The sequence below is a fragment of the Chanos chanos genome, chromosome 10 (genome assembly GCF_902362185.1).
Source record: "Chanos chanos chromosome 10, fChaCha1.1, whole genome shotgun sequence".
In the NCBI taxonomy this organism is placed as follows: domain Eukaryota; kingdom Metazoa; phylum Chordata; class Actinopteri; order Gonorynchiformes; family Chanidae; genus Chanos; species Chanos chanos.
In genome coordinates this window covers 19,348,350-19,372,725 of record NC_044504.1, presented here as the reverse complement: position 1 = coordinate 19,372,725, position 24,376 = coordinate 19,348,350, and the positions used below count along the sequence as shown (strand labels likewise).

Sequence of the window (24,376 nt, the reverse complement as noted above, 5' to 3'; positions counted from 1 at the left end):
CCACGGTCCTTATTACCTAACACGTTTTTTTCACTCAGTATTACAGACCAGTCTTAACAACTGAACAGAAGAATACCTTCATAAAAGATTGATAATACAAGTATTTTTAAGCTGCCGTTATAAGACACTGCTTCTCTATGGCGTTGTATTGGTTGCAAAGCAGATTGGCTACGTAATTTCAAATAAGTCTAATAGGATGTGCGGAGCAGCGTTATTTACATTAATAAATGATTGTACTATGCATGTGTATTGGAGGTATAAGAGCTTTTTTGAAGGTGGCGCGAGCCCTTTCTGTGGAGCAAGCCAATGTACTCCAAGTGCAACTCTAGCAAGCGTTACGCATTTCCCTAAAAATATGAAAACATGAACAGAGGTCTGAATTTAATTCAGCAAACAAATAAACAAATAAAGGGCCACACTAGTCAACCAACAAATCATGAATATCCAAAAGAATTGTAAAAATTTTATTTTCCTAAGTACACTATTTTGAAACCCACATTGGCATAAAACATGTATGGTCTCAGCTTGTAAATAACGCGACGGTCACGGCCTCTGAAACAGATTACTCTCTACATGAAGGAGGGAAAAAGAACGCGGGGGGGGGGGGGGGGGGGGGGGAGGGGGGGGTCTTCGAGGAAAAAGGAGGAAAATTTAGGATAATTTTCTTCAGTAAGAGTAAACAAACAAACATCTAAACTCAGAACAGAAATCTTTCGCTCTATTTTATGTATCAGTAATTCAAATAATCCCTGAGTGTCCTAGCCGTGTACCGCATTATTTATGTATTTATTTATGTAGTCTGTTGTCAATCTTTACAGAAATAAGTTTAAATATAAACGTTATAACAGTTAATCCCTCATGACTAATATTTCCTTGGCATGATTTGTGTGACGTCAGTTTAACAATAATAATAATAATAATAATAATAATAATAATAATAATGGATTTTGTCCAAACATTTTCTTGTATGTAGCTCAAACATTTCTAAGAAAACGACAAAATTGAAAAATTAAGAAATTCTGAAGTATGTGTTCCAGGAGACTTCTTTCTATTTTGTATTTTTTGAGGCAGTTTCACTTTCTTGATTTGTCTAAGGGGTGAGAGTTGATTACAAATTTTTGTTAAAAATTTTTGATTCAAAGTTTTATTAAAACGGGCTGTCGCATCCCAAGAACAATAGTTCAATTGTACAGTCGGTGTTTATTTAAATATTTCTACCATGAACCTGCCGACAATAACACTGACCCCAAGTCAAGATATCACTGTCTCCCACGAAAGCTTAATGGTTTAATATAACCGATTTTGCGACGAATGAGGGCTGCCCATAACCAGCTCAACGTCATATTTATACAACCCCAAAAGCTGGTTAGACCTTTTGTAACTACAAAATATTTTCAGCAGTGAATCAGGAACACTAAGTACATCTGCAAACAGTTGAAGTCGGTTCAGTACAGCAGTAAAGGTTTAAGCGAGAATACAATTGTTGTTGGCGCGTATAAAACAGAGGGATTAGAGGATTTGACAAAGGCACACACTTAAGACTTGGCTTAATGAATTCGACCGATGTCGTTTAAGGCACTCGTTTTAGCCCACTTCCAGAGTTACTTGAGAGTTCACGGACAGGTCGGCCACCATTGAGGTTAGGCAAAAGGACACTGCCGTCGTTCTCGGAACTGGCTGCCTTGCTACCTGGATCCCTTTGAGAATGACGTTGAATTATTCGTTTTCTCCTTACTCCTCGCCATCTGGCTAATGTATAACTGACCGTAAACCCTTGACCTTAGCATACTGGAATGAGTATGTATTTCTTCCCGACAACAGTAGCGAAACACGACACAAGTGTCATTTAACCTCCGATTAAAGAACACACTGAATGCAGTTGTAAGGTACAGAGCCATGAACATGGAACGATTCAATTTTCTAAGTTTAATGAACTATGAATCAGCACCTGTGGCTAATGCATATCTCAGAAGCAACAAAATTAAATGAAATGCTTTTGACGGTGTGTGCTCTTTATTGGTTATGTTACAAATAAGCATTTTATTCAAAAACACTGTGACATGATAATCGAAAAATCTGATCAAAACAAGGAAAATTAAAATCGCATTTAAAATTAATTTTCTTTTACATTTTTTCGTCTTCCGGTTGCACTCTGTAACAAATAATGAAACGTACTTAAAATCTGCTTGTTTTCAGGCAAACGAGAACAACTGCAATTTTATCTCAGTAAAAATATTTACAGGTAAGCGGCATCTTTGCATCGCATAAGACCTTGTGGTTTCATTATGATATCACCTAGTAAATCTTGCTTCCGATAAATAGTTACCACAGTTTATTGCAGAAAGCACACTCTCATTGCAAACAACATAGCCTATATTATATAAGTATGATGAACAAAAGGTGAAGATACTGAACTGTGTATAAAATCTCTTGAGTGAAGCACGCTCACCTTCTTTGCATCCCTCCGATGGTATTAATTCAGAATGAAACATGAGTTGTAAAAGCTGTTCGAGGCGAGCAATAGCCCATTCAACAAACACCTGGTCAAGTTTGAAAACATGACTGGGCAAGCATTCCAGTTGGAGGCAATTAAACATGACAACCTCCAACTCGTCAGGCGTTGCATCTGGCGGCTTAAGATTTGAAAAAAGACGCACTAATTAGGTAGAAATGGCCCCTTTCCATGTGACCCATGAGACCCTTGGCAAGCTGTTTTAACATTATGAGTTAAGCAATTAAACATGAGAATGCAAATGTGCGACCCGTGTATTTCAAGTAAGGCCTAACAGTTGTAAAGATACACATTATCCCAGTGTTTGTTATGATTTCGTGCAGCACTCTAACTATGGGTCACAGTTCAGAAAGAGAAACTGACACAACAATCGTGTCCATACGGAGTATAAAAGTACGCTCGCTTTTTCGCTTGACAGTGTATCAGTAGAAGTCTTCGGATCCTACCTATAAATCATTTGAAGTTCTATAATACCTGTAGCTCTTGTGGCCCTGATAATCATGTTGTATTGCCCAAACACCTCCTTAAAACATGTAACTTTTAGTTTATGACAAATGGTTTGGGATATCGAAAGGCTGTTAAATAACGGTCGAATACATGACAAAATAGGGAAACAGAATTCGAGTGATCACAGAATATTAGATGAGTTTGAAATCTAATTGGAGGTGCCCAGTTGACCTTTACTGCTCTCTCTCTCTCTTTCTCTCTCTCTCTCTCTCTCTCTCTTACCTCTTGTTTTTCACCTGCTAGAAGAACATGTGCATCCCACAGAGCCTATCACTCGTCGGAAGGTAGTGATCCAAAAGCCCGCACAGCCACATCAGAGGGTGAGAACTATTAGCCGGGCAGAGACATTGTTTCTAGGCCGAGAGTTATTTGGTAGGAGAGAACACAATACGTAGCAGTAACCTTAGTAAAAATTAGTTATGTTCACATAATTTGATAGTGTTTCAATTTGGTAGCGTTACCCTAATTCGATAGTTATTCAATGTGCTAGTGTTAGCTGCCTTGTTAAAATAACCATCATAAACTGTAAGCTCCAGTGAAATGCCACGTACAACTCAAAAACATTCCCTATCTTAAAATGAGCCAAGAGAAGTTCCTTACCTAGCATGTTATAGAATAAATTGTCTGTTCGCAAAACAACAGATTTTATAACCTAGTCTGCAAAATGTATGTAAAACATTGTGACATCGTTTACATTATGTTGCTTTTTATAATACATTTATAATACAAGTCTGCACTTATATCGTTTCAAACAACAAAAAACTGTATGCTTATAAGCGTTGTGGACGAAAGGTGAAGATTCTGAAATGTGCATAAAATCTCTGTGAAACTCGCTCACCTTCTTTGCATCCTAGATTTAAAACAAGACCTGAATAAGCTGTTGGATACCAGCAACAGTCCTTTCAACAAACACCTGGTCATTTTTTGAAAATGCATATGCACATTGCGATGATTTGTTCATTGTAAGACTGTTTGTAAATCTACAAGTTGTTTAAAATGTATTATTCTAAATATTAAAATGGCTAAAATACCAGCTTGCGATGTTATCTGCAGGGCCTAAATTTTTGTACTAGTTTAGCAAATATGCTCCACTTGACAGCATTGCTCGTAGTGAACCTAGAGAGCTCGATTTGACCAGATGGTGGCGACAGTAACAAGGAATCTTTCAATGAGCTTGAACTTTGCAGTGACCCTGCAGTAATGCATATTTTAAGTAATAGCTTACGTGTCACTCCTTGTTAATTTAAACTTTGCGTCATGAAAATCATTTTAACAGAAAAAAGCATGGTTTCATCAGCATCACTGACACCAAAGAAATAATAAAGAATATTTCCCTATTTCCTCGATATATCTAGGTATGTTTCAAGGCTGAAAACCGAAATGGCAACATTGTGGATCAGTTTAGATGAATTTTACGCAAATGTGTTGCACTATTATGGATTTGTCCAGGTCTGTAGAACATTTAAATGCGTTGACAATATACCTAAAATGTTTCTGAGGCGATGGGATAAAAAGAAAATCTATGGCTTACATAATATCAGTTTCTGGGGTTTTCGTTATAAAGGCAGATAGCACTTGTTCTGTGCGTGAGTATTATAGCGCCGTATAAGACACATTATGCTGTGTCGGATATTGTTTGTGTCTGTGTATGTGTAAGCCCAGCCATGCCCTGAAAAAAGCCAATGAACGCACTCGATTCTATGACGTCTGATGCTAGTGCCCTCTCTGTGACTTCCTGTCCTGGAGCAAACTGACCTCCGCGTGAACCCTGGGAGCTCGCTAGCTCACACAGGAGACAGAGTTCCGCGTTCAGTCGGTATGGCTCCGCATCTGGTGCTGTATTTAGGTTTCGCCGTGGTGTAACTTGCATAAATGCGAATTTGCAAGGCTGGAATGATCTGGAAAAATCAATTTTTTAACAGTTCATCCTTACGTTCTTAGGAAAAACCTCCAAGTTAGTTCAAAATGGCAAATGAACAGAAATATCCCTATTGCGCACAGACATTGGTGGTGCATAGCCTATTTTGTACATTTTTTCCAAGGAAACGTGGCCCATTGAAAGTGTTAGCTTCCACCAGCCTTGCTTGTTAAATTAAAACGGTTTGATTGTTTGTTTGTATTTTAATTTTTATTTATTTGTTTATTTTTACGTAACAAGGCAACATAGACGATAATTGCATTTTAACGTGCCTCAGTCTAGAAATATAAAAATGTTACGCCTTATTTACAGTGATCTTACCATCAACCGCCAAAATAATTGAAACATTTCAGTAAATCAACATCCCATGATGCTTACAGTCATACATAAAAATACTTTGGAGCCCTGGTTTCCTTTTATTTTGGCTACCATGGCTAAAAGATGATATCTCGGATTTGAAGGACTGGTGACCGTTGTGGAACAACTGGCAGAAGTTTCACTACTATGTTGCACATATCAGAAGAAACATACAGTTCTGTTCTGACAGTTCTGACATGATGTAGGATGCATTATCCTAGCAATGATAAGGTCCACTCAAACCCTCAGCGGGCACATATGCCAATAAATACAAAATCATTCAAAGTGACCATCGTCCTATGTTACAGCATTTTTATCCAAATCGAATTGATCTCTTTAAAGATGACAGTCCCTGGATTTATAGGGCACAGTGTTTCACTAGATGGTTCGATGAACATGAAAACAATAAACCATACAGCATGGACGTCACATTCACCAGATTTCAACACAACTGCACACTAATGGGAAATTCTGGAACAAACCCTAAGACACTGTTTTCCTCGCCCATCTACAAAACTTCTGGAAAAAGAACAGTCTGTAGCGGAATTCCAGACACCTATATAGCCTATCTATGCCAGGGTGAATTAAAGTTGCTCTTACGGCCGGTGGTGGCCCAGCGCCCTATCAAGACACTTAGCGTTTTCTTCATTTTAGGAATTACCTGTAAACACAGAACTAACTTTTGAGTATTATTCTTCATGTTTTTTTCATAAAAAAATAATTGTATTCATAATAGCAAGGTACAAAGAACAAATAAATACAGTATGTCACATGTTGATTCATTCCATAGCTTACACCTTGCTGTTCTCACCAACTGCTTTACAAGGCCTATATTCTTTTTTTTTTCATTTATATTTGTCTTTACATTTATATGTATATTCATACTTGTATTTATATTTATAGCTTGTATCTCCAGCATTATTTGCGCTTTTCTTTACAAATCTGTTACACAAGCCTCCACTAACTTGCTCAGAGCACGGTCCATGCACAGGCTAAATATATAACTTCACGTGGCGCGATGTTGTCATGGTAAGTGATCGCGACTTAATTACATGACGGGGTTTATTTAGAAAATGCGTTGTAGTCAGCCTAGTGTGCTTAAGCTCACCTCTGCCCGCTGTCCGACCCCTGTGCTGCCGGATTGAACTCTGGATGCCCGGCACACACGGTTTAGTAGGGAAAGAGGACGCGACGTATATAATGCCATCGCTCAAATGCACATTTTACACTTGAAGACTTTAAAACTGACTTTAAAACTGCTTAATTTTAGTCCGCGCGTGCAACGGCACCATGTTTCTTATTGATCACGTCATTAAAGTACGTTACACCATTCATATATTGAGGTATGCGTCAGAGCAGTCAATGTACAATCCCAGTCTCACTTATGGTGGTGTAATAGTATTTGTGACATTGACACAGAGTTCCAGACTAATGCTCAGCGGAGAGTGGTCCATTAGGGTTTAAAATGTAAGGTCAGAAGTTCAAATTATAACCCGAGGTGATTAAGGTTACAAATTGCAATTAAACGTATTTTTAAAATGACGAAAAAGAAAACCGAATGCTCTCGTGTTCAGATCTGTCTGTTACAGGGGGCGAGAACCGTATCATTCGATATTAGCTAAGATACATGAAAACCACACAAACCTGATTGGATTAACGTTGCCTTTTCTTTTTGGTCCAACAAATGTAAAGACAGTTGAATGAACATGTTTGTATTTGGACACTTAATGACAGTCATTCTGCATCATTAAGAATGAACATTAATATTTAAAAGTGTTACTCAGCAATGTATGTCATATATACATTAAAATAATGCTGCACGGTAACAGGTCAGTTTAATTCGTCAGCCACGCTGTTCACGTTTTTCCGACAGGGAGACTACTTATAGTATCCTTTACTATATATATATATACTATGTATATCCTGGCCGAATCACGCGGGCTGCAAGGTCTCAACCTAGAGAGAGATGCCAACATCAATAGAGATGTCATGAAGGAATGGTTATTATGAATAAATTCGATATTTTGGGATCAGTCACAAGAGCAAATGCGACAAAGCTGTCAGAAATGTTTGTTATAATAAGTAAGTAAGTAAGTAAAGTTAGGTCAATTACTGATAACAAAAAAGAAATGCTTAAGAATAAAGTGGAAGACCGTGCGTCTTTAAGTAAGAATGGAACCACATTCCAATACACTGCGCATACTGCACAGAGACTAATGAAGCTGGTGTGTGTACAATACCTTTACAGCACCATGAATCTTTTTGGTGAGTAAAAACGATATTTGTATTTTCACTGTTTCAAGTCAATAGAGCCTCAAGGTTTTTCTAAATGTTCAATACGGACTGACACGGAGATCTGATTCACACGAAAACGTCGGTACAACCCAGTATCCCACGAAGAACTTTGTCATTGTTATTACTATCCTAACATTAGACTGTCTTTATGGTGAATGTCGTGTAGCCTATGCATGCGCATTATACTAGGCTGAACGGATTAAATATTATGAAAACCTAACAGTCTCAATGAAATTCTATAAAAAATAAAGCAATTCACTTTGAATATTCACAGAAAATATTCGTCCGCATTTTATTTATTACTTTTTATTTACTTTACTTATAGTAAATAATTACCAATTAACCTAGCTTTACACAGATAGTGTACTTCACCATTTGTTCAGTTTGGTGAGGTTGTTCTACAAAGGTGAAATGCAGGCGAAGAAATTTGGCTTGGCACTACACATTAAAAAGGAGTGATTTGCTTGGGTGTGCTAGAAGCAGATTGACCAGTCCCTGACAATAATGTTAAGCCCGTGGGCCTCTGTTCTAATATGATTACTAATGTGTTAGCAGTGAGCTGATGTTAACGTGAAGCCGGATCTAATGAAATGACCTATTTTGTCACAACCAAAGCCCTGTCGCTCAAGATTCAGAATCATTCTCATGAGGATTTTTTTTTTTTTAGACAATTTGGCTTATGCATTTTTCCTGAACTATCGTGTGTGAGCTCTGACTACACTATTAGCATGTTAATAAAATACCACAAGGCAAAAGAAACTAGTAAACCTATATTAAATAATAAGAAGAACAGACAGCAAGTAATTAATTTTTCCAAACATTGTGATCATTGGAACAAATATATCAGATATATTAGGATTTCAGCTATGGCAGACTGCTAATAAGATAGTTTAAGTCTATTTCCGTAGGTTAATCACAGTATTTGTTATTACTCTTACATAACTGAGTGCATCAGGCTTTTTCGGTTACACAACTAAATTTTAGGTAGTAAAAATATGGCTATAAGTCGTACATTATTATTATTATTATTATTATTATTATTATTATTATTATTATTATGTATCTATTTATTTATTTGTTTATTTATTTATTTATTTATTTTTATTTATTTTTTTTATTATTATTATCGTTGTTGTTGTTGTAGAAACTAACAATACAATGATCATTGCAAGCTGTATGTCAGAATAGTGCCGAATAACTGTAACAGTGATGGCACATTTATTAGGCCTATCTTTGTCAAGAATATGTTTCTGAGTTTAAGTATTTCAATAAGTCTTCTCTTTTGCAGTTCACAGTTTCGTTTTGTTTTTAAAAGATATTGTTTCCCTGAAGAGCTTTTCAGAAATACTGAGGTAAGAGGGAAGTTTTATTATGGGTTTTATTAAATGCCGAGAATGTGGCTTTATGTCACAAAGACACATTTATGAAAATGCAGAGTATCCTGGTTGATTTGTTTTATTTTATTTGTAATCATTGTGTGTACGTGTAGCCTTATCCTTGCAGTAAATAAATCGAATAAACTGAAATGGCACAATCAGAAAAGAATTTACACACACTGTCCGACGACGACGAAAAGGAAGAAGAAGAAGAAGAAGAAGAAGAAGAAGAAGAGGAAGAAGACCATAGCATGCTTCGTTCCAAAACGAAATTGCTTAGTTGCAACTTCGTTTGAGTCAGTGCATTTTCTTCTTGAACTTTCAGAAATGAAACTGCTTAATGACATATTCTAGACATCATTTTAGTTTCTTTGAATGTATCTTTGAAACTGTAGCCTATCCTTTCGACTGCCTCTTGTGACGTTAATAGTACACACTGAGTGTTTAAAAGATCTGGGCTACTTCAGGATGTAGGCAACTAAGAGACTGAACAAAGCAAAGCAAAGATTGTTGCTTACTCTTATCGGTATCACATGGTCTTGCGGCCCTAGGTACTAGATTAGTGTCGTTGAGTATTAGAATGCGCTCGCTGCCAAAAACTCTCAGAAATTCTGACCTTTAAACACGTGTCTAAACACCAAAATATGTGTATAGAGCTTTCAACACATATCCAAATTGACGAGACTTCTGTAATTTATTTCTTTATTTTACTTAGTTAGTTTGTTTTGTTTTGTAATACCGCCGCTGAGTAATATTTGACGTTTTAATTCGTTTCAATTTCACTTTAAAATGGACATGTTCGCCGCACGCTTGAGGATGTGGCCTATAACATAGCACAGAAAATAACTTAAATAATTCCGTGTCAATATACCATTAACCTCACACTAAAACAAAAGCCATTGTTGGTTTTGACTTCCCCCCCCTTTTTTTTCAGAACGAACATCGAAGAAATCATGGCATGGGTTACACACGTGTAATTATATTTATACAGCAACAGGCCACTTACCTAAGATGCAAGTGCATTAAAAGAAGTTTGATACAATTTTCAAAATCTCAATGGTAGTCTATTCTTAGCAATGGCAATGTTCTTGCGACATATTCAGTTAGACATAGCTCATCTAACATGTAAATAAAGTGTAACAGTGCCCGCTGAAACTACATTGATACTTCGAGAGACCAGCACAACAGCGACTGTGTCGTGAGATTCTCGCGATGTTACAGTCAACGTTGCCCAGCAACTTCAGAACGCCAAAACACCCTTGTGGACCTGATAAAACTCAGAAAGTTTGATAACGACAGCAAGTGCAGATATCGAAAATTATCCACACATTCTTTGTTTTCAACATGTCTTCTAAAGGATTCTTGAGCGGTCATGGTCGACAGTCGAGAGAGGAAAAAGAATTCTACGAATTAAAGATAAAAGCAGCTGAATACTTCGGAGCAAACGCTATTTCACAGAAGCTAGAGGCTGCTCTAAATGAGGCGTTTTTCGAACAGCCAAACGACATTCACGGTTATCTGGTACAGTATGGGCGGAGACCATATCGTAGTTTTCATTAGCTCATTCATTTAATACAGTTAGTTAGGTATTGTATGTTTCTTTTCAACTTTGTTAGTGTCATTGAATGAATATTCACGGGAATGATGTACTTAAGCATTTACTTTGTTAACGAGTTCAGGCTTAAGATACTGTGAGTTTTTGCCAAAGTGTAACCTGCTTCATGTCATATTACTATCCAGCTAGACGGTGAGGGAATTTGTACTCTCTATATTTTTGTATATGTGAGGTATAAATAAATGTATATACGTTTTCTGAAGCTTTCTCATTTGATGAAAATAAACTCTACATTAAACATTGCTTTTTCAGGCAAACTACTTCTCAAAGCTTTCCTCCTCTCCTGTGATCAGTAGGATTTGGGGAAAAGAGATTTATAATGGCAGAGGCCAGTTGACAGTTCAAGCAGAGGTATACTGCATCATCAAAAATGAGGAGAAGGTAATCAAACATGAATTTTATTGTGTATTGTCTGCTATGGGCATGGATTTAACTGGAATGTTTTGCTCCACCAGTTTCATCATGTAAAACCAAGTTAACAGTAATTATTTGTTTATTTTTCCATTCACCTGATTTTATCAATTCTGGAATATCCTGAATATTTATGAAGATAAATCCCAGATATTTGTAACTGCAACGATATTCACCAGAGCAATTTGAGATTGACTGTGAACGTTAGCCATTGTGACGGGTGTGAGTTAATGTGATGATTTGCCCAGAAATAATATTTGCTCAGAAATAATAACCTGGATCTTAGGCAGAAGTGTGGATTTGTAACATAGTAATGTATAGAAGCCCCAAGGTCATGGCAAAAGATCTAATGTAAACAGACATACAGGCAGATAAGGAATAGAGTAAGGGAGTGATCTGAGGGTGACCCTGTGGCCTTTGACCCAATGCCATTTTCACTGATACAGTGCCTTGACAGGGGATGAATATGACTTGACGTGGGGGTATATTTAAAACAGAGCTGAGCTTGCCTATATAGCACAAAGGAAGTTGTTGTGTGTTGTCAAATGCTCATCTCAGCAACACGTACTGCTGGTGAGAATAGTCTCAGTGTGTTCACCAGACTGTGCAACAGCCAGCATTTTCCACCCTCTCCCTCCCACTGTCTCCCTCGCAGTCTCTGTTTCCCTATCCATCTATTGTAATAAATGATGTGAGGGCTGATATAGAGGAGGTAGGCAAGCTAAGGGCAGTGCCACAGGTTAACCTGTCCTTGAGCCTAAAAACATGCGCTGGTAACCGGGCTGCTGGGTCAAGCTCTGAATTCACTCATTAGAGACTAACCAAACCAACATAGTTTGAGTCCACATAAGGGCAAATCCACTTCATTGTTGCCTTGACCTAGAATGGAAGTGAGCTTTTGATGGTTAGGTGTGGTAGAGGTGAGCCAGTTAAGGGCAGTGACATGGGTAAGTCTCTCTCTCCCTGAATCTAAAAAGATTCACTGACAACAGGGTTATCAGTCTGAGACTTTAGCTCACTTTCATGTGCATCTTACTCCTACCCCAAGGTCACTGGTCATCCAGCTAGGGGCAAATCTGTTACACTGGCACAGCTGTTTTAGAGGCATGATGGTGTCCATTGGTAGATACTGTGAGCTAGCTGATGATAATGTGCAGTGACAGTGAACTCTGAAGCTAGTGCTTAGACATGAAAAGAGCAGCTACAAAGAGAGTGGATGCAAACTCAGATGCTTCATATTTCAACAAAGTTTCTGGCTCCAGGTCAGCAGGAGGGCACTGTGTAATTGCTACCTCAGGTCTGTATCTGTATTACTTTTAGGTGCAGGGGTTTGTGAGGATGGCAGAGAGAGAGACAGAGAGACAGAGAGAGGATAGGAAACCATAGGAAACAAACCTTTGTTTCACATATTGGCCGGGTTGTTGTTAATTACATTGTTTTAACACATTTGGCCAAGTTGGAAAGGACCCAGGCATGATGTTGTTATGTTTATTGAGGTAATTAGCCAGTGAACTCAAATCCAATTTTACCCCTCCATTTTTTCTGCCATCCACAAACTAAAACGGACTCTGCTCTTGACTTAATGAGAGAAGGCTAGAGTCATTCATCAATAGATGATATGGGTATGGCCAGCAACCCTCCACTGATACAGTGTTTCCAGTCCAACCCAGTCTTTTTTTTCAGTGTTAAAGCTGATTTAAAACACAAATGTAAATGTTTAAATTGACCAAGCCATATCCCTGTCTAACTGTATATTCATATGGCCTCTATGTTAAAACAAACAAACAAACAAACAAACAAACAGTCAAATTCTTTGTCACACAGATGCCCCATGTGGTCTATTCACTGAGGCGCAAAATGGCACACAATTGTTCTTCTGTTCTGCTCTTTGTATTCAGAGTATATGTTCTGCTGTGATACCCAGTGACTGCCGTGCCCTAAAGGACAGCTCTCAGGAGTCGGGGGAGGGGATTCCTAATGGTGCCAAGCAAAATCAGTCAGTGTCGACTGCACTCCACTGGATCAACCAACCTCTGTGCAAGATGTTAAAGGGCCTTGACCCCACAGATCAGACAGCTGTGGATAAATTATTGAGGTATCTACACTTCAGAATGTACAGCCAAATGATAAACATTTTCACAGGAGAGCTTTCATCAGAGACCAATATAGCATTTCACAATTGACTTCTTTTAAGATTCCCAGTCTCTGAAACCCTTTCATGACAGGGGAACAGGTCAGGGTCAGTGTTAACAGAATAAAGTAACCCCTGGTTAACATGTGATGCTTTCACACACAGAGTGCTGTACTCAGAGCTGAACAAAATCAAGCAAATATGTATCCACCAAAATGAGAATAAACAGCATTGTGTGTCTTCTGGTCACCTCCTTTAGGTCAAAAAAGAAAAACGTTACAAGAATAAAAGTGCCATTAGGTTATTGAACTCAGTGTGATATGTTGTCAACAACCACCAGAGCCTAATTGGAATCAAATGGCACTGACTGTTTTCCTGGCCTAGTGACCTGTGAACAATACAAAACACACATATCTGGAAACAGCTGATGGTGTAATTGGCCTTTGACATCATCCATGTATGTCTCTAGTTTTGCAAACTGTGATTCATCATTCCATAAAAGACATAATAATGACAATATTTTATATAATAATCTACAAATCATATATCCTTATAAGGGAATGATTTTTCTCTGGTATGTGCAAGAAATGTTAGCACCCACTACCATTAAAACTCAGCTTAAAAAATTCCATACCTTTATAATTGCTTGTATGTTTTTTTAGACTGCTTACTGAGACTTATGTATTTATCTTTCCACTATACCACTTTTTTTTAACTTTAGAGCCTCATTTCGCCATTAGCTTATGTGTTTCACTGTGTATTGCACATTGCATGTTATGACATGTATAAAATGCAACATCAATGCCTCATTAATGGCATGAACTGTCCATTAGATGGGTTGAAATATATGGCAGCTCTCCAAGAGGCGGGACTAGCTAGGATGACTACATGACAGAATCTCGGGGTGTTATTAGGTACCACTGGCATCACTGGGCTTTGACTAGGGCAGTAGGTCATGGGAAGAAGATGGAAGTGTATCTTCAATTCTGCGCCACGCCTCCTGCCAATACAGATTCACAAACACGCTATTAAGAATTAGGGGGGTTCTCCCTGTCCAGCTATCTTCATCTGTACTCACTGTCAAAACAGCAGTGTCTCATTAAAGTCATTTCCCTGGAGTATTTTGTGTAACTGACACAAATAGAGCCCATCTCTTCAAGCTTCAGCAGTATTATTACAATGCAGGCATATGCCTGGGATAACTCAACCACTGCTTACTCCCAACATTTACGACAGTTCAACCTGTTTTCAACAATGAAATAAATGTCATAAATTGTAATTAGAATCCTCCAGACTGAGTTTTTAATGTGTGGAGTGAGTGAATGTCATTTACTGAAAGAGTAATTTTATTGGGGGACGATTCTCCAGTGATATTGGGTAGTCAGGTTGTCATGATTCTTTGTTGACCCTCAGAGTCGGGTCAGGTGGTGAAAGGGTTCAGAGCTCTTTGGCTGTTGTCAGTGAGTATCAAATCATTACCCTGTGTGTGTGTGTGTGTGTACGTTGGTATAGTAGCAGTGTTCCACTTAGGCTTTGTGTGTATGTGCTGCTGACAGGGCTCTGCTCTCTCTTCTGTTTGTGTATTTCTTTTGGTTTCATTTGTTTTTCCCATCTCTCTCTCTCTCTCTCTCTCTCTCTCTCTCTCTGTTTCTTGTCATGGGACAAGCCTTTTCCATTTTTCTCCTCTCACATTGAGCTGTACAGAGCACTCTTGAGATGCACTGCTCCTGCACTGACCCCAGTTTGGGGTAAAAAAGCTTCCAAATTCTGTCTGTTTTAATTACACACAGGCACATCAGCACAGGAGGGGCATGCCTGCTGTAGTGTTCAGAGGATTAAATCTTCATTTATGGATTAATGCATGTGTACTTGAATGTTTATCAAGGCAGTTCCATTATTTTACAGCATTAAGGAGGAATCGCTGAATAAATAAATTAAAAAAAGCAGATCTGCTGCTAGATGGTATTACAGATAAAACTGGTGATTTTAGAGACTGACTTTGGAGGCTAGATTTCTTTAAAGCTTGAGCAGAGTACATTGCACATATGCTGATTTTTTATGTGCTATTTGTTGATAAGTGTTTCCCCTTCATATAGTTAGGTAATTTTATCTGTATATATATCTATCACCTCTGCAGTGAGCAAAAGTCAGTTAGAGCTAAACCAGAGAACTGACCTATGATGATCTTAAAGAGACGCAGAAAAATAATGGTTAAACAACATCAACTTTTTTCTGAGAAGGCTGTGTTAATGCCCATGCCTTTCGAACAGACATGTATTACGCTGAAAGAGACATTATCTGCTCTTGTACAATATGGATCTGAGAATGCTACACATGCAGACCAGGCCATGTACTGATAGCCTCTTTAGTCCTCAGGCAAAACTCTATTTGTGTTGCAGTGATTTCTTCATGGAACGCTACTTGGAGAACCTAGATGTTAGTAACAAGGAAGAAGAAGAAGAGAAGGAGCTGAGAGAACCGGAGCCTGAACCTTCTCCCCCCCCCGCACCTTCCAAAGACAAGAAACATAAGGACAAAGGTAAGCCAGGGATCCTAAGGGAAGCTCTGTGACAATATGCCCTTACTCAGTGAGTAGAATATGCACATCACATCATATTAGATCAAATCTTTGTGACTAGTGTATTCGGATGCTTGGTGTACCGTCAAATGCCACTAAAATCACTGGTGCTGGTCTAATGTCAGCATAATATAAAATGTATTTTTTTATAATATCATATCAATATAATATAATATAATATCATCATAATAAATTTTGAAAAAGGACCATTTGTGCAGAACGGTCATGTTCAGTGTGTTTTGGCATGCACAGTATAATATTACGAGAGTATGCGGTCTGCAATCATGTTGCAGCCCTGGTCTACTGCAACCAGTTTCTCAGCTACATATTCAAGTGTACTGTGTTTCTGTTTCCAGCAAATGCTACACACCCCTGCCGTGTTTTACACAAAATGCATGTATTCATTTTCATTAGCCAGTTGCATTTAATTCTTCCACGCCTCTCCCTGTCATTGTGATGGATGACCAGAAGTGCCTTTCTCCTGTTTCCCACTGTCTGTTTTGATGTTCTATGTGTCTCTGGCTTTATCTCTTTTTCAGGCAAAAAGAGGAACAGCAAGGAGAAGCCTGAGCCCTCTCTAACCCCTCCAGACCCTCCAGTGTCCGTGGTGCCTGGCTGTATGGCTGTGGGTGCAGTGTCCTTGGCTGTAGCCAAGACTGCAGCACTGCTAATGGATACTCCCCTCTACAAACATATCTCATCTCTGAGAGGCCTACAGGTCAGTGAATGGGGAGAGAGAGAGAAAGAGAGAGATCTTGAATTAAAACTCTATCCTCAGACTATTCAACATGAATCAGCAGCTGCAACAGTCTCATTGTCTTTTACACTGAAAAGACATAAACTCACACTGTAGGTGGTAACTAAAGGAAAATGAAGCTTTGCCCTATTGTCCAGCGACAGAAGAAAAGTTTCTGAGGAATTCATGAGAGGAAAACATAACAATACAGGAACACTCTCAGTGAACAGAGAAAGAAAGAACAGAATGAACAAAACAACCTCAACAAAACAGCAGTTCCTTAGTTTCAGACGAAAGGGTCTCTTTGAGAAGTAGACATATCTAACTGTTTATCCTACGTGTTATGCCGTAAATATCTGCAGGCACTGAGTCCACTTCACATGCCTATACCCATGATCACACTGCTGAGCTGTGGCAAAGCATCTCCAGGAAAGCTCAATTTAATGGATGAGGTTATTCTCGTTCCCGGAGCTGGACAAAGAGCCAAACAGGTAAACTGAGTTTTGACAAGATCTCTGTAAAACTTGAATACTTCGCTTTTAGTCTCTAAGGAATGTAGGTTGTCAGTCATCTTCAAGGCCCTGTTTTCATAGCTCCATTACTCCTTTCAGAGCTTTCTGTATGTGTATTGTTCTCTGACACTGTAGCTGCTAAACCCCATTACTCTTTGGCAGAGTGTAAGAGCTTAAGGATATGTAACAGATGGATGTGTTTGTTGTTTGTATTTGTTTATATTTACTGTCTTGCAGGTCATTGCAATGTGTCTTGAGCTTCAGGAAGAGGTGAGAAGGATACTGAGCATATCTTCAGAGAAGGGGGTAAGGAACATTCCAGAAGAACTACCAGTGCCATGTTACAGATTTCAGCTAAATCTGTATTAAGCAATTCTGTACTAAATGAATCAGTGACTGTATCTTCCAAAAGTATTTATATTCCTTCCACACTTTTTGAGGTACTGTCACATCATTGTTTCCTTCTTCCTCCAACCAACCTATCAGCGCTCAGCATCACTGGACTGTTAATCACCAGTCTTTGTTGATCATTAAATATCCATTACACCTGTGTTCTGTTAATCATTCTCTGTCTAAATATCCCTCTGAATCTTTTCGTCAGTGTGAAGTCTACTTGTTCCTAGAGTGTCAGAGCCTCTTCTTCTGTGAACTTCCATACTGTTGTCCTTTTTCATCATTTATTGTTCTCTGAGTCTTCTTTATATTTGTCTTTATTTTATGTGAACCTTATGTTATTTTTATCTTTTGTAACAACAAAAAAAACCAACCAAACAAAAAAAAAAACACTTGCACAGGCATTGTGCTGGTGCCTGAGTTGCAGTTATCAACTTAATTTAATATGGGTTACGTTTATATTTTTTGCCATCAATCAACACAAAGTACCCCATAATGACAAAGTAAAAACATCTTTTTTAAAATTCTTTGAAAATGAATTAAGAATAAGAAACTCAACTGTTTGCATAAGTATTCAGACACTTAGTTCTTTGAAAGACTGCTTCCGCTTTTGGCAGTGGTTACAGCGGCACGACTTCACGAGTATGCGTCTGCCAGCTTTACACACCTGAGTTTGGACAGTTTCTCCCATTCTTCCTTGCAGAGCCTCTCAAGCACTGTCTGATTGGATGAGGAGAATTGATAAACTGAAATATTTAGGTCTCTACACAGATTTTCTATGGGGTTCAAGTCTGGGCTTTGGCTGGGACACTCAAGGCCATTCAGAGACTTGTACCAAAGCCACTACACTGCTGTCTTGGCTGTGTGCTCCAGGTGGTTATCATGCTGAAAGCTGAATCTCCCTAGTATGAGGTTGTGTGTTCTGGAGCAGGATTTCTTCATGAACCTCTATGTATTTGGTTCTTTCCCTAAATCCTGATCAGTCTTCCAGTCCCTGCTGCTGAGAAGAATGCCCACAGCTTGATGCTGCCACCACCATGTTTCACCATATAGGGATAATATCATCCAGGTAATTAGCAATACCAGGTTTTCACCAAACGTGACACTTGGCAGTTCAGTTCGGTTCAGTTCAGTTAAATTTTTGTCTCATCAGACTAGAGATAACTTCCTCTTATGGTCTCAGAGTCTTTTAAGTGCTGCCTGACAAACCCTAGGTGGTCTGTCATATACCTTTTACTTAGGAGTCGCTTCTGCCTAGCAACTCCACCATAGAGACCTGATTGATGGAGAGTGGCAAAGATGTTTTTCCTTTAGGCAGGTTTGCCTGCTTCAACACAGGGACTCTGAAGCTGTGTGAGAACAGCCACTAGGCTCTTGGTTACCTCTCTGTGCAAGAGGTTTCTTTCCTAAATGCCAAATTTGGATGGATGCCCAGCTCTTGGAACAGTCTTGACGGTTCCAAAGTTTTCCACTTGACAATGACAGAGACCACTCTGCTCCTTAGAACCTACAATGCGTCAGCAAGTTCTTATACCCTATTCCAGATCTATGCATTGACACAATCCTATCTCAGAGGTCTACAGGGAGGTCCTTGGACTTCATGGCTTTGCTGTTGTTCTGCCATGCACTGTAAACTGTGGGACTTAACATAGAAAGGTATGCACTTTAGTAATTTATGCTCAATCAAGTGAATGTGCCACAGGTGGACTACAGTACAGTTCCAGACACATCTCAGTTGAACTCAGTTCAGGTAAAAATGAATTTGAAGTATTATTGTAAAGGATTTTGAACAAATATGTAAATGTGAGATTTCAGTTTTTAAATTTACAAATTTCCAAAAATTCCTAAAAAATGTGGTTTTACTGTGTCGTTATGGAATATTATGTGTTGACTGATGGCAAAAATTAATTTAATCCATTTTGATTTAAGTTGGTAACACAAGTTAAGAGATCTGAACACCATGTAGTAAGAAACTCACCTGTGTAGAATTTAAATTTGGATTGGATTTTAGGTCACATTTTGCTATATAGATCAGTTTCACATGAATAGTGTCCATTACAAAATGCTTGAAGATTACTTTAGTTCCATTCAATCAGTGTCCATATCCAAATACTTCAGACTCTGCAGAGTCAGAATATCAGATCAATAACACTTATCCATTAGTAAGTTGTCTTGGCTGGGTTAAAATGTTATGTTGTTAGTAGAAAATTTCTGAACACAATACTATAAATTCTTACTGATGTACAGATCAGGGGTACCAAAATCCAGTTCCAGAGGGCTTCTTGAATTTGCCTTGATCTTAGCTACTGCCTTTTTTTCCTGGGAAGCAGGTATACTCGTCAGCCAACCGTACACTACAGTGATTGGTAAAATTAATAATCTTCCAGGACTGGATTATGGCATCCCTGACATAAATACATATAAACCATTCGATGGATCATTGCCAAGGCTGATACAAAAGTCATTTAATTATCATTTAATTATCATTGTAACGACATTCCTCAGAAAGCACTTTACAATCTCAAGTTCCCTTCCAGCCTGTTTTAGTGGGTTTATCTGAGAGCGGCTCTATACAAGGTGGATACGATCATCCTGAACAGCCGTTGGATCTAATTACTGAAGCCTCAAACAACCTCGGGCTTGCGTTAGGAGAGGAACTGTGTTTGGCAGTAAACTGCGCAGCTCATGAGCTAATGGACTATGTAAGTGAAGAGCTGGTAATAAGACTGACCTTGCAAAATGCAACTGGTTTCCATCATATTTATTTACAGAATCCTCAACCTACCCCAAAGCACTAGAGCAAATTGATATTATTGACAGAAATGCATCTTATTGGTGGGACTGATATAAACAGCTGTGGGGTGTAACAGTATCATCCTTTATATGGCGTTTCTTTTGCTCTGCTACAGCCAAGAGGAAAATATGAGGTCATGAATGGAACTCCAAAGTCTCCAGATGAACTAGTGGATATGTACATATCTCTGAAGAGTAAATACCCAGGACTGATGGCCCTAATTGATCCTTTTCGAAAAGAGGTAAGATTTCTAGTTATGTGGACTGAAATAAATGTTTTCTCATGCAAAACTAGACATAATATCCTTAAAGACAAGCTATAAAAAGGTAGTAAGTGGACTTTGTGGGTTTCAAAATCTCTGGATGTTTAATACATTGTTAGTAGTTGACAAAATTAATGCAAAAGGAAGCTTAATTAAATCCGTACTTGAAAACACCACGTTGTACCATGAAACAGCATGATATTGACCAGGCAGGTGCATATTGTAACTGAATATGTAAGTACAAGAATGCAGATGGTCCATGAGTGAAGTTATACCTCTTATCCTTAGGATGTGGAGCAGTGGGAGAAACTGAGTGCTGCCATTGGTACGTCATGCTGCATTCTTGCAGACAAAGCAGCCGAACAGCCCACGTGTAGCTCAACTGAGGCCAGACCCAATCTCCCAGGTGTTAAAGGGGTCATCTTAAAACACAGTGATGAAACAACTGTCACTGACCTTTTAAACCTCATAAAGGAACATACAGGTAGCGAGCAAAGCATACACATCTATACACACACAAGGACCTTTAAAGCCAGACAGCTATACTCATTATTTCTGGTGCTCTTTAGGGTAGGCAACCACAAACCAAATGTTTGTGTGTGTGTGTGTGTGTGTGTGTGTGTGTGTATTGTTAGGAGGATTGTCGATATTGAGTGTAAGCTACGGTGAGGCCTGTGATGACTCCCTGTCAGATATGGTGAGTCAATACTGTACTTTGGTACTTGCTTTTGCCTTTTCATACGTCCACCTTTTAGTCTGTTTGTCTGTTCCTTTGAATGATTCTCTGTCCATCTATCTGCATAACTAACAATGTCTTGTGGCATATTTTTTTCATACTTTTGGTCATTCAGAATTGAAGACCTGCATACTTTACATATACTCCAATAAGCTGATTTTGAACAATTTAAAGAGGAAGCATGTGACATCTCTCAAATCTCTAAAGAGCATCTATGAAACAAACGACAAGATCCAAACCCTTCAAAAGGTTTATTATTGTGGCATCAGAGATAAAGTAATGGTTACTGTCACCAAAACTATTATCAAAACTTAGTCACCAGAGTAGCCTATCAAAGTTGCATCAAACTGCCCCTCATGTGAAAATGATGATATAGAAGTGTAATTATTCAGGAATTAAATATTCAGACTTGTGAATCTCCACAGCCAGTTTCTGAGCTGATTGGTCAGTTCCATTCCCAACAAATATAATTTCTATTGGACCAATATGTCTGTGTCTGCCTCTCTGTATACTCGTATGGAGGGTCTACTGTTCGTACAGTGGTGTTCTACACACCTCAGGATAAGACAGGATTGGTAAATAAGGAAAAATCTGTTCAGTAGTAAATGTCCTTACTTATGTAAGGCATCAAACTAGGTTCGTATAAAGAGGAAAAGATTGCAGTGAATCACACTGTAGTTTGTTGAGAATGATTAGTTACATTGAAAAAGAAATGTATTTGAACATTTCATGATCATTTTAAAAGAACTGACTGCGGTACATTTAAGAAAAAAAAACAGCAAAACAAAAGTTTAGGGCTCTGAATGGAAAAAATATATAGATCACCAAAAAAAAAAAAAAAAACAACCTGTTGCTACGTGGGTAGTTTCAGCTGTGTAATGTCCCAGTGTATGTGCCCTCTGTCTCAGTCATGCATGGTTAGAGTTGGCTCAAAACAAAAAAACAAACAAACATATTTTTCAGGAAGGGTAAAATAGAAAGATATATGTTTTGTCTACAGCCTGCTAATTTATCAAAAAATTATATGTCCAAAACCACTTGAGATCTTCTGTGAGAGGACATCCAATTGCAGGTAAGGCACAGTGTGAGCTCTGTGACGTCGATATATATACATGCCTGAGGGATTCACCAAGAACTACAGCCCCTGTGCTGCAAATATGAATGCTACCCACTTCATGCAGGTTACACTTAGTCAATGCTGGTTTCATCAGTGTGTCTCAAAAGCTCCAGTGTTTTTTTTTTGCTTTGATATCACACTGTTTGTGTATGTGCTCTGAAGCTAGGACAAACAATGTGCTTCTGTTATAAAGATAGACTCCACTTGACTATTCTATCTGTGACAATTCAGATCTGTTTTCTTTTATTTTGTGAGTGTGTATATGTGTTATGCAAGGTTGTGTATGTGTGCACTGTATCTGCTGCATGTGCATATGCTGTGTCTCATGTGTGTCTCTGTGCGCTTGCACATGTGTGTGTTTGCTGTATATGTCTTAGGCTGTTGGACTGGGCGTCACCTATCTCAAACTGGGAGGTCTCAGTGGTGGAGAACGAGCAACTAAATACAACCGTCTGATTTGTATAGAGGAAGAATTGGCCCAACAGGGGATACTGGGTATGGCTTTTTCATTTCTATCTTTTCAGCATGGTCAGAAAGGAGACCACACAAAGCAATGAGCAAGACTGTCAGGAATGGACAGACTGCTGGGAGCACATCTATCCCTCCCTCTTTCTCTATCTCTCTCTCTCTGTGAAAGAAGGGAGGACTGTGTGTCAGACAGGACAAAAAACATCTTACCTTAGTGTGGTTAATTGGTCACCTAACTTCACACTACAAAAATGCCAGGGGCGTCACACAATTCCTGAAAATTGAGTTTTTAAAAAAATGAGTACATTTATATACTAAATTTTGAATAAACGTATGCACAGCTTTGTTTACTGTTTTTATAAATTTTGTTTCTTGTTTTCATAACTCTCTGTGGGATACATGTGTTTTTAGGAACTGTAATATGAGATCAGATGGGGCTTGTTGAACATCTAATAGTCATTTGAAATGAGGGTTTATACTCAGCATGGGACGAGCTTTCAACAGCCTTCTGCCAAGCAATAGAGCTACAGTCTTTGACTTTCTATGCATTTTGTTTTTTTTCCAGCGGATTTAAGGGAAGCAAAATTTCCTCTGATTGCAGAGAGTCCACAGGAGCAGTTACCCATAATGGACACACCAGAGAAATGATTTTTTTAAATATCTGTCTTCATTAAGTAAATTGAGGGATATCAAATTCCTTTATTGTAACACTGTTGTGTGACTTACAGTCAGCAGGTGTGAAAAAATACTATAAAAATATTCTTCACGATACTATGCTAATACTATAAAATGTTTCTTTGCCCATTTAGAATATTTATGTTGGCAGCTGAAAAAATCTTTTGTTTAAACAAAATAATTAAACAACTACAAGATGTGAATGCAAAAATAAAAAAATAAATACAGCGATTGTAACATGTATTAAATCAGAAAATATGCTACGTAATTTCACTGTGAACTAAACTAATATAAACCATAATTTGAAATTCTGCATTGCACAATACTGGCTCTCCAGAACTAAAACATGCATCTGGTAAAAGAAAAACGCAGAGAAAAACCCCAATAACCCACATATACACTGAAGTTTTATTTCATGGATGACATTCAAGTTTACTTCAAAAGCATCTCAATGAATTTACTGAAGAAAAGTTAAAAAAAAAAAAAAAGATAAAAAATCAGCAAATGACCATTTTCAGTCATAAAATTAACATGCGCCTTTTTTTTTTAATTAAAAGATGAATTGCTTAAAAGAGCTTGATTTGGAAGTAACAACATGGAACAATATCAGTTTAGCACCTTTCTGATGCTGTCAACCAAACAAGAAATCTCATTGTGTGGAGGCCTCAGATAATATGTCACATCCTGTTCTAAACATTCTCTGGACAACCCACAAAGTCTTAAAAGAGGCAATTATTTTACCCATCAAAAGAAGCCAAAAAGGAAAGCAATGGTCCACAGAAGAGGCATCCGCTGTGTGTGTGTGTGTGTCTGTGTGTGTGTTTGTGTCTGTGTGTGTGTGTGTGTCTGTGAGAGAGCAGTATTAAACTGTGGGGTGGTTTGTGTTTCAGCAGAGAAAATATAATGACACAGCTGTGCAGGATGCCAGTCCACTTTAGTAATCTACTTAAAATGGAATTTAACACAATTTAGATGAACTTTAA

At 38.3% G+C, this 24,376-nt stretch overlaps 1 protein-coding gene across 1 annotated transcript; it reads left to right on the top strand.

The window, feature by feature from the left end:
* Positions 1 to 10,309: 10,309 nt before the first annotated feature.
* Positions 10,310 to 23,143, top strand: eno4 (enolase 4). The gene is made up of 13 exons (XM_030787444.1): positions 10,310 to 10,486; positions 10,833 to 10,961; positions 12,890 to 13,086; positions 15,522 to 15,661; positions 16,240 to 16,418; positions 16,799 to 16,927; positions 17,186 to 17,254; positions 19,879 to 20,043; positions 20,251 to 20,376; positions 20,686 to 20,881; positions 21,033 to 21,094; positions 22,628 to 22,745; positions 23,130 to 23,143. Exons 1-13 carry the CDS (start codon positions 10,310 to 10,312, stop codon positions 23,141 to 23,143), a joined length of 1,701 nt encoding a protein of 566 aa, XP_030643304.1.
* Positions 23,144 to 24,376: the final 1,233 nt, after the last annotated feature.

Bases quoted from the DNA above. Each gene is read 5' to 3' on its own strand.
- eno4 (XM_030787444.1), top strand. From the start codon at position 10,310: ATGTCTTCTAAAGGATTCTTGAGCGGTCATGGTCGACAGTCGAGAGAG. The intron at 15,662-16,239 runs GTAAGCCAGGGA...TCTCTTTTTCAG, and splicing joins CAAGAAACATAAGGACAAAG to GCAAAAAGAGGAACAGCAAG. The intron at 20,882-21,032 runs GTAGCGAGCAAA...GTGTATTGTTAG, and splicing joins CCTCATAAAGGAACATACAG to GAGGATTGTCGATATTGAGT.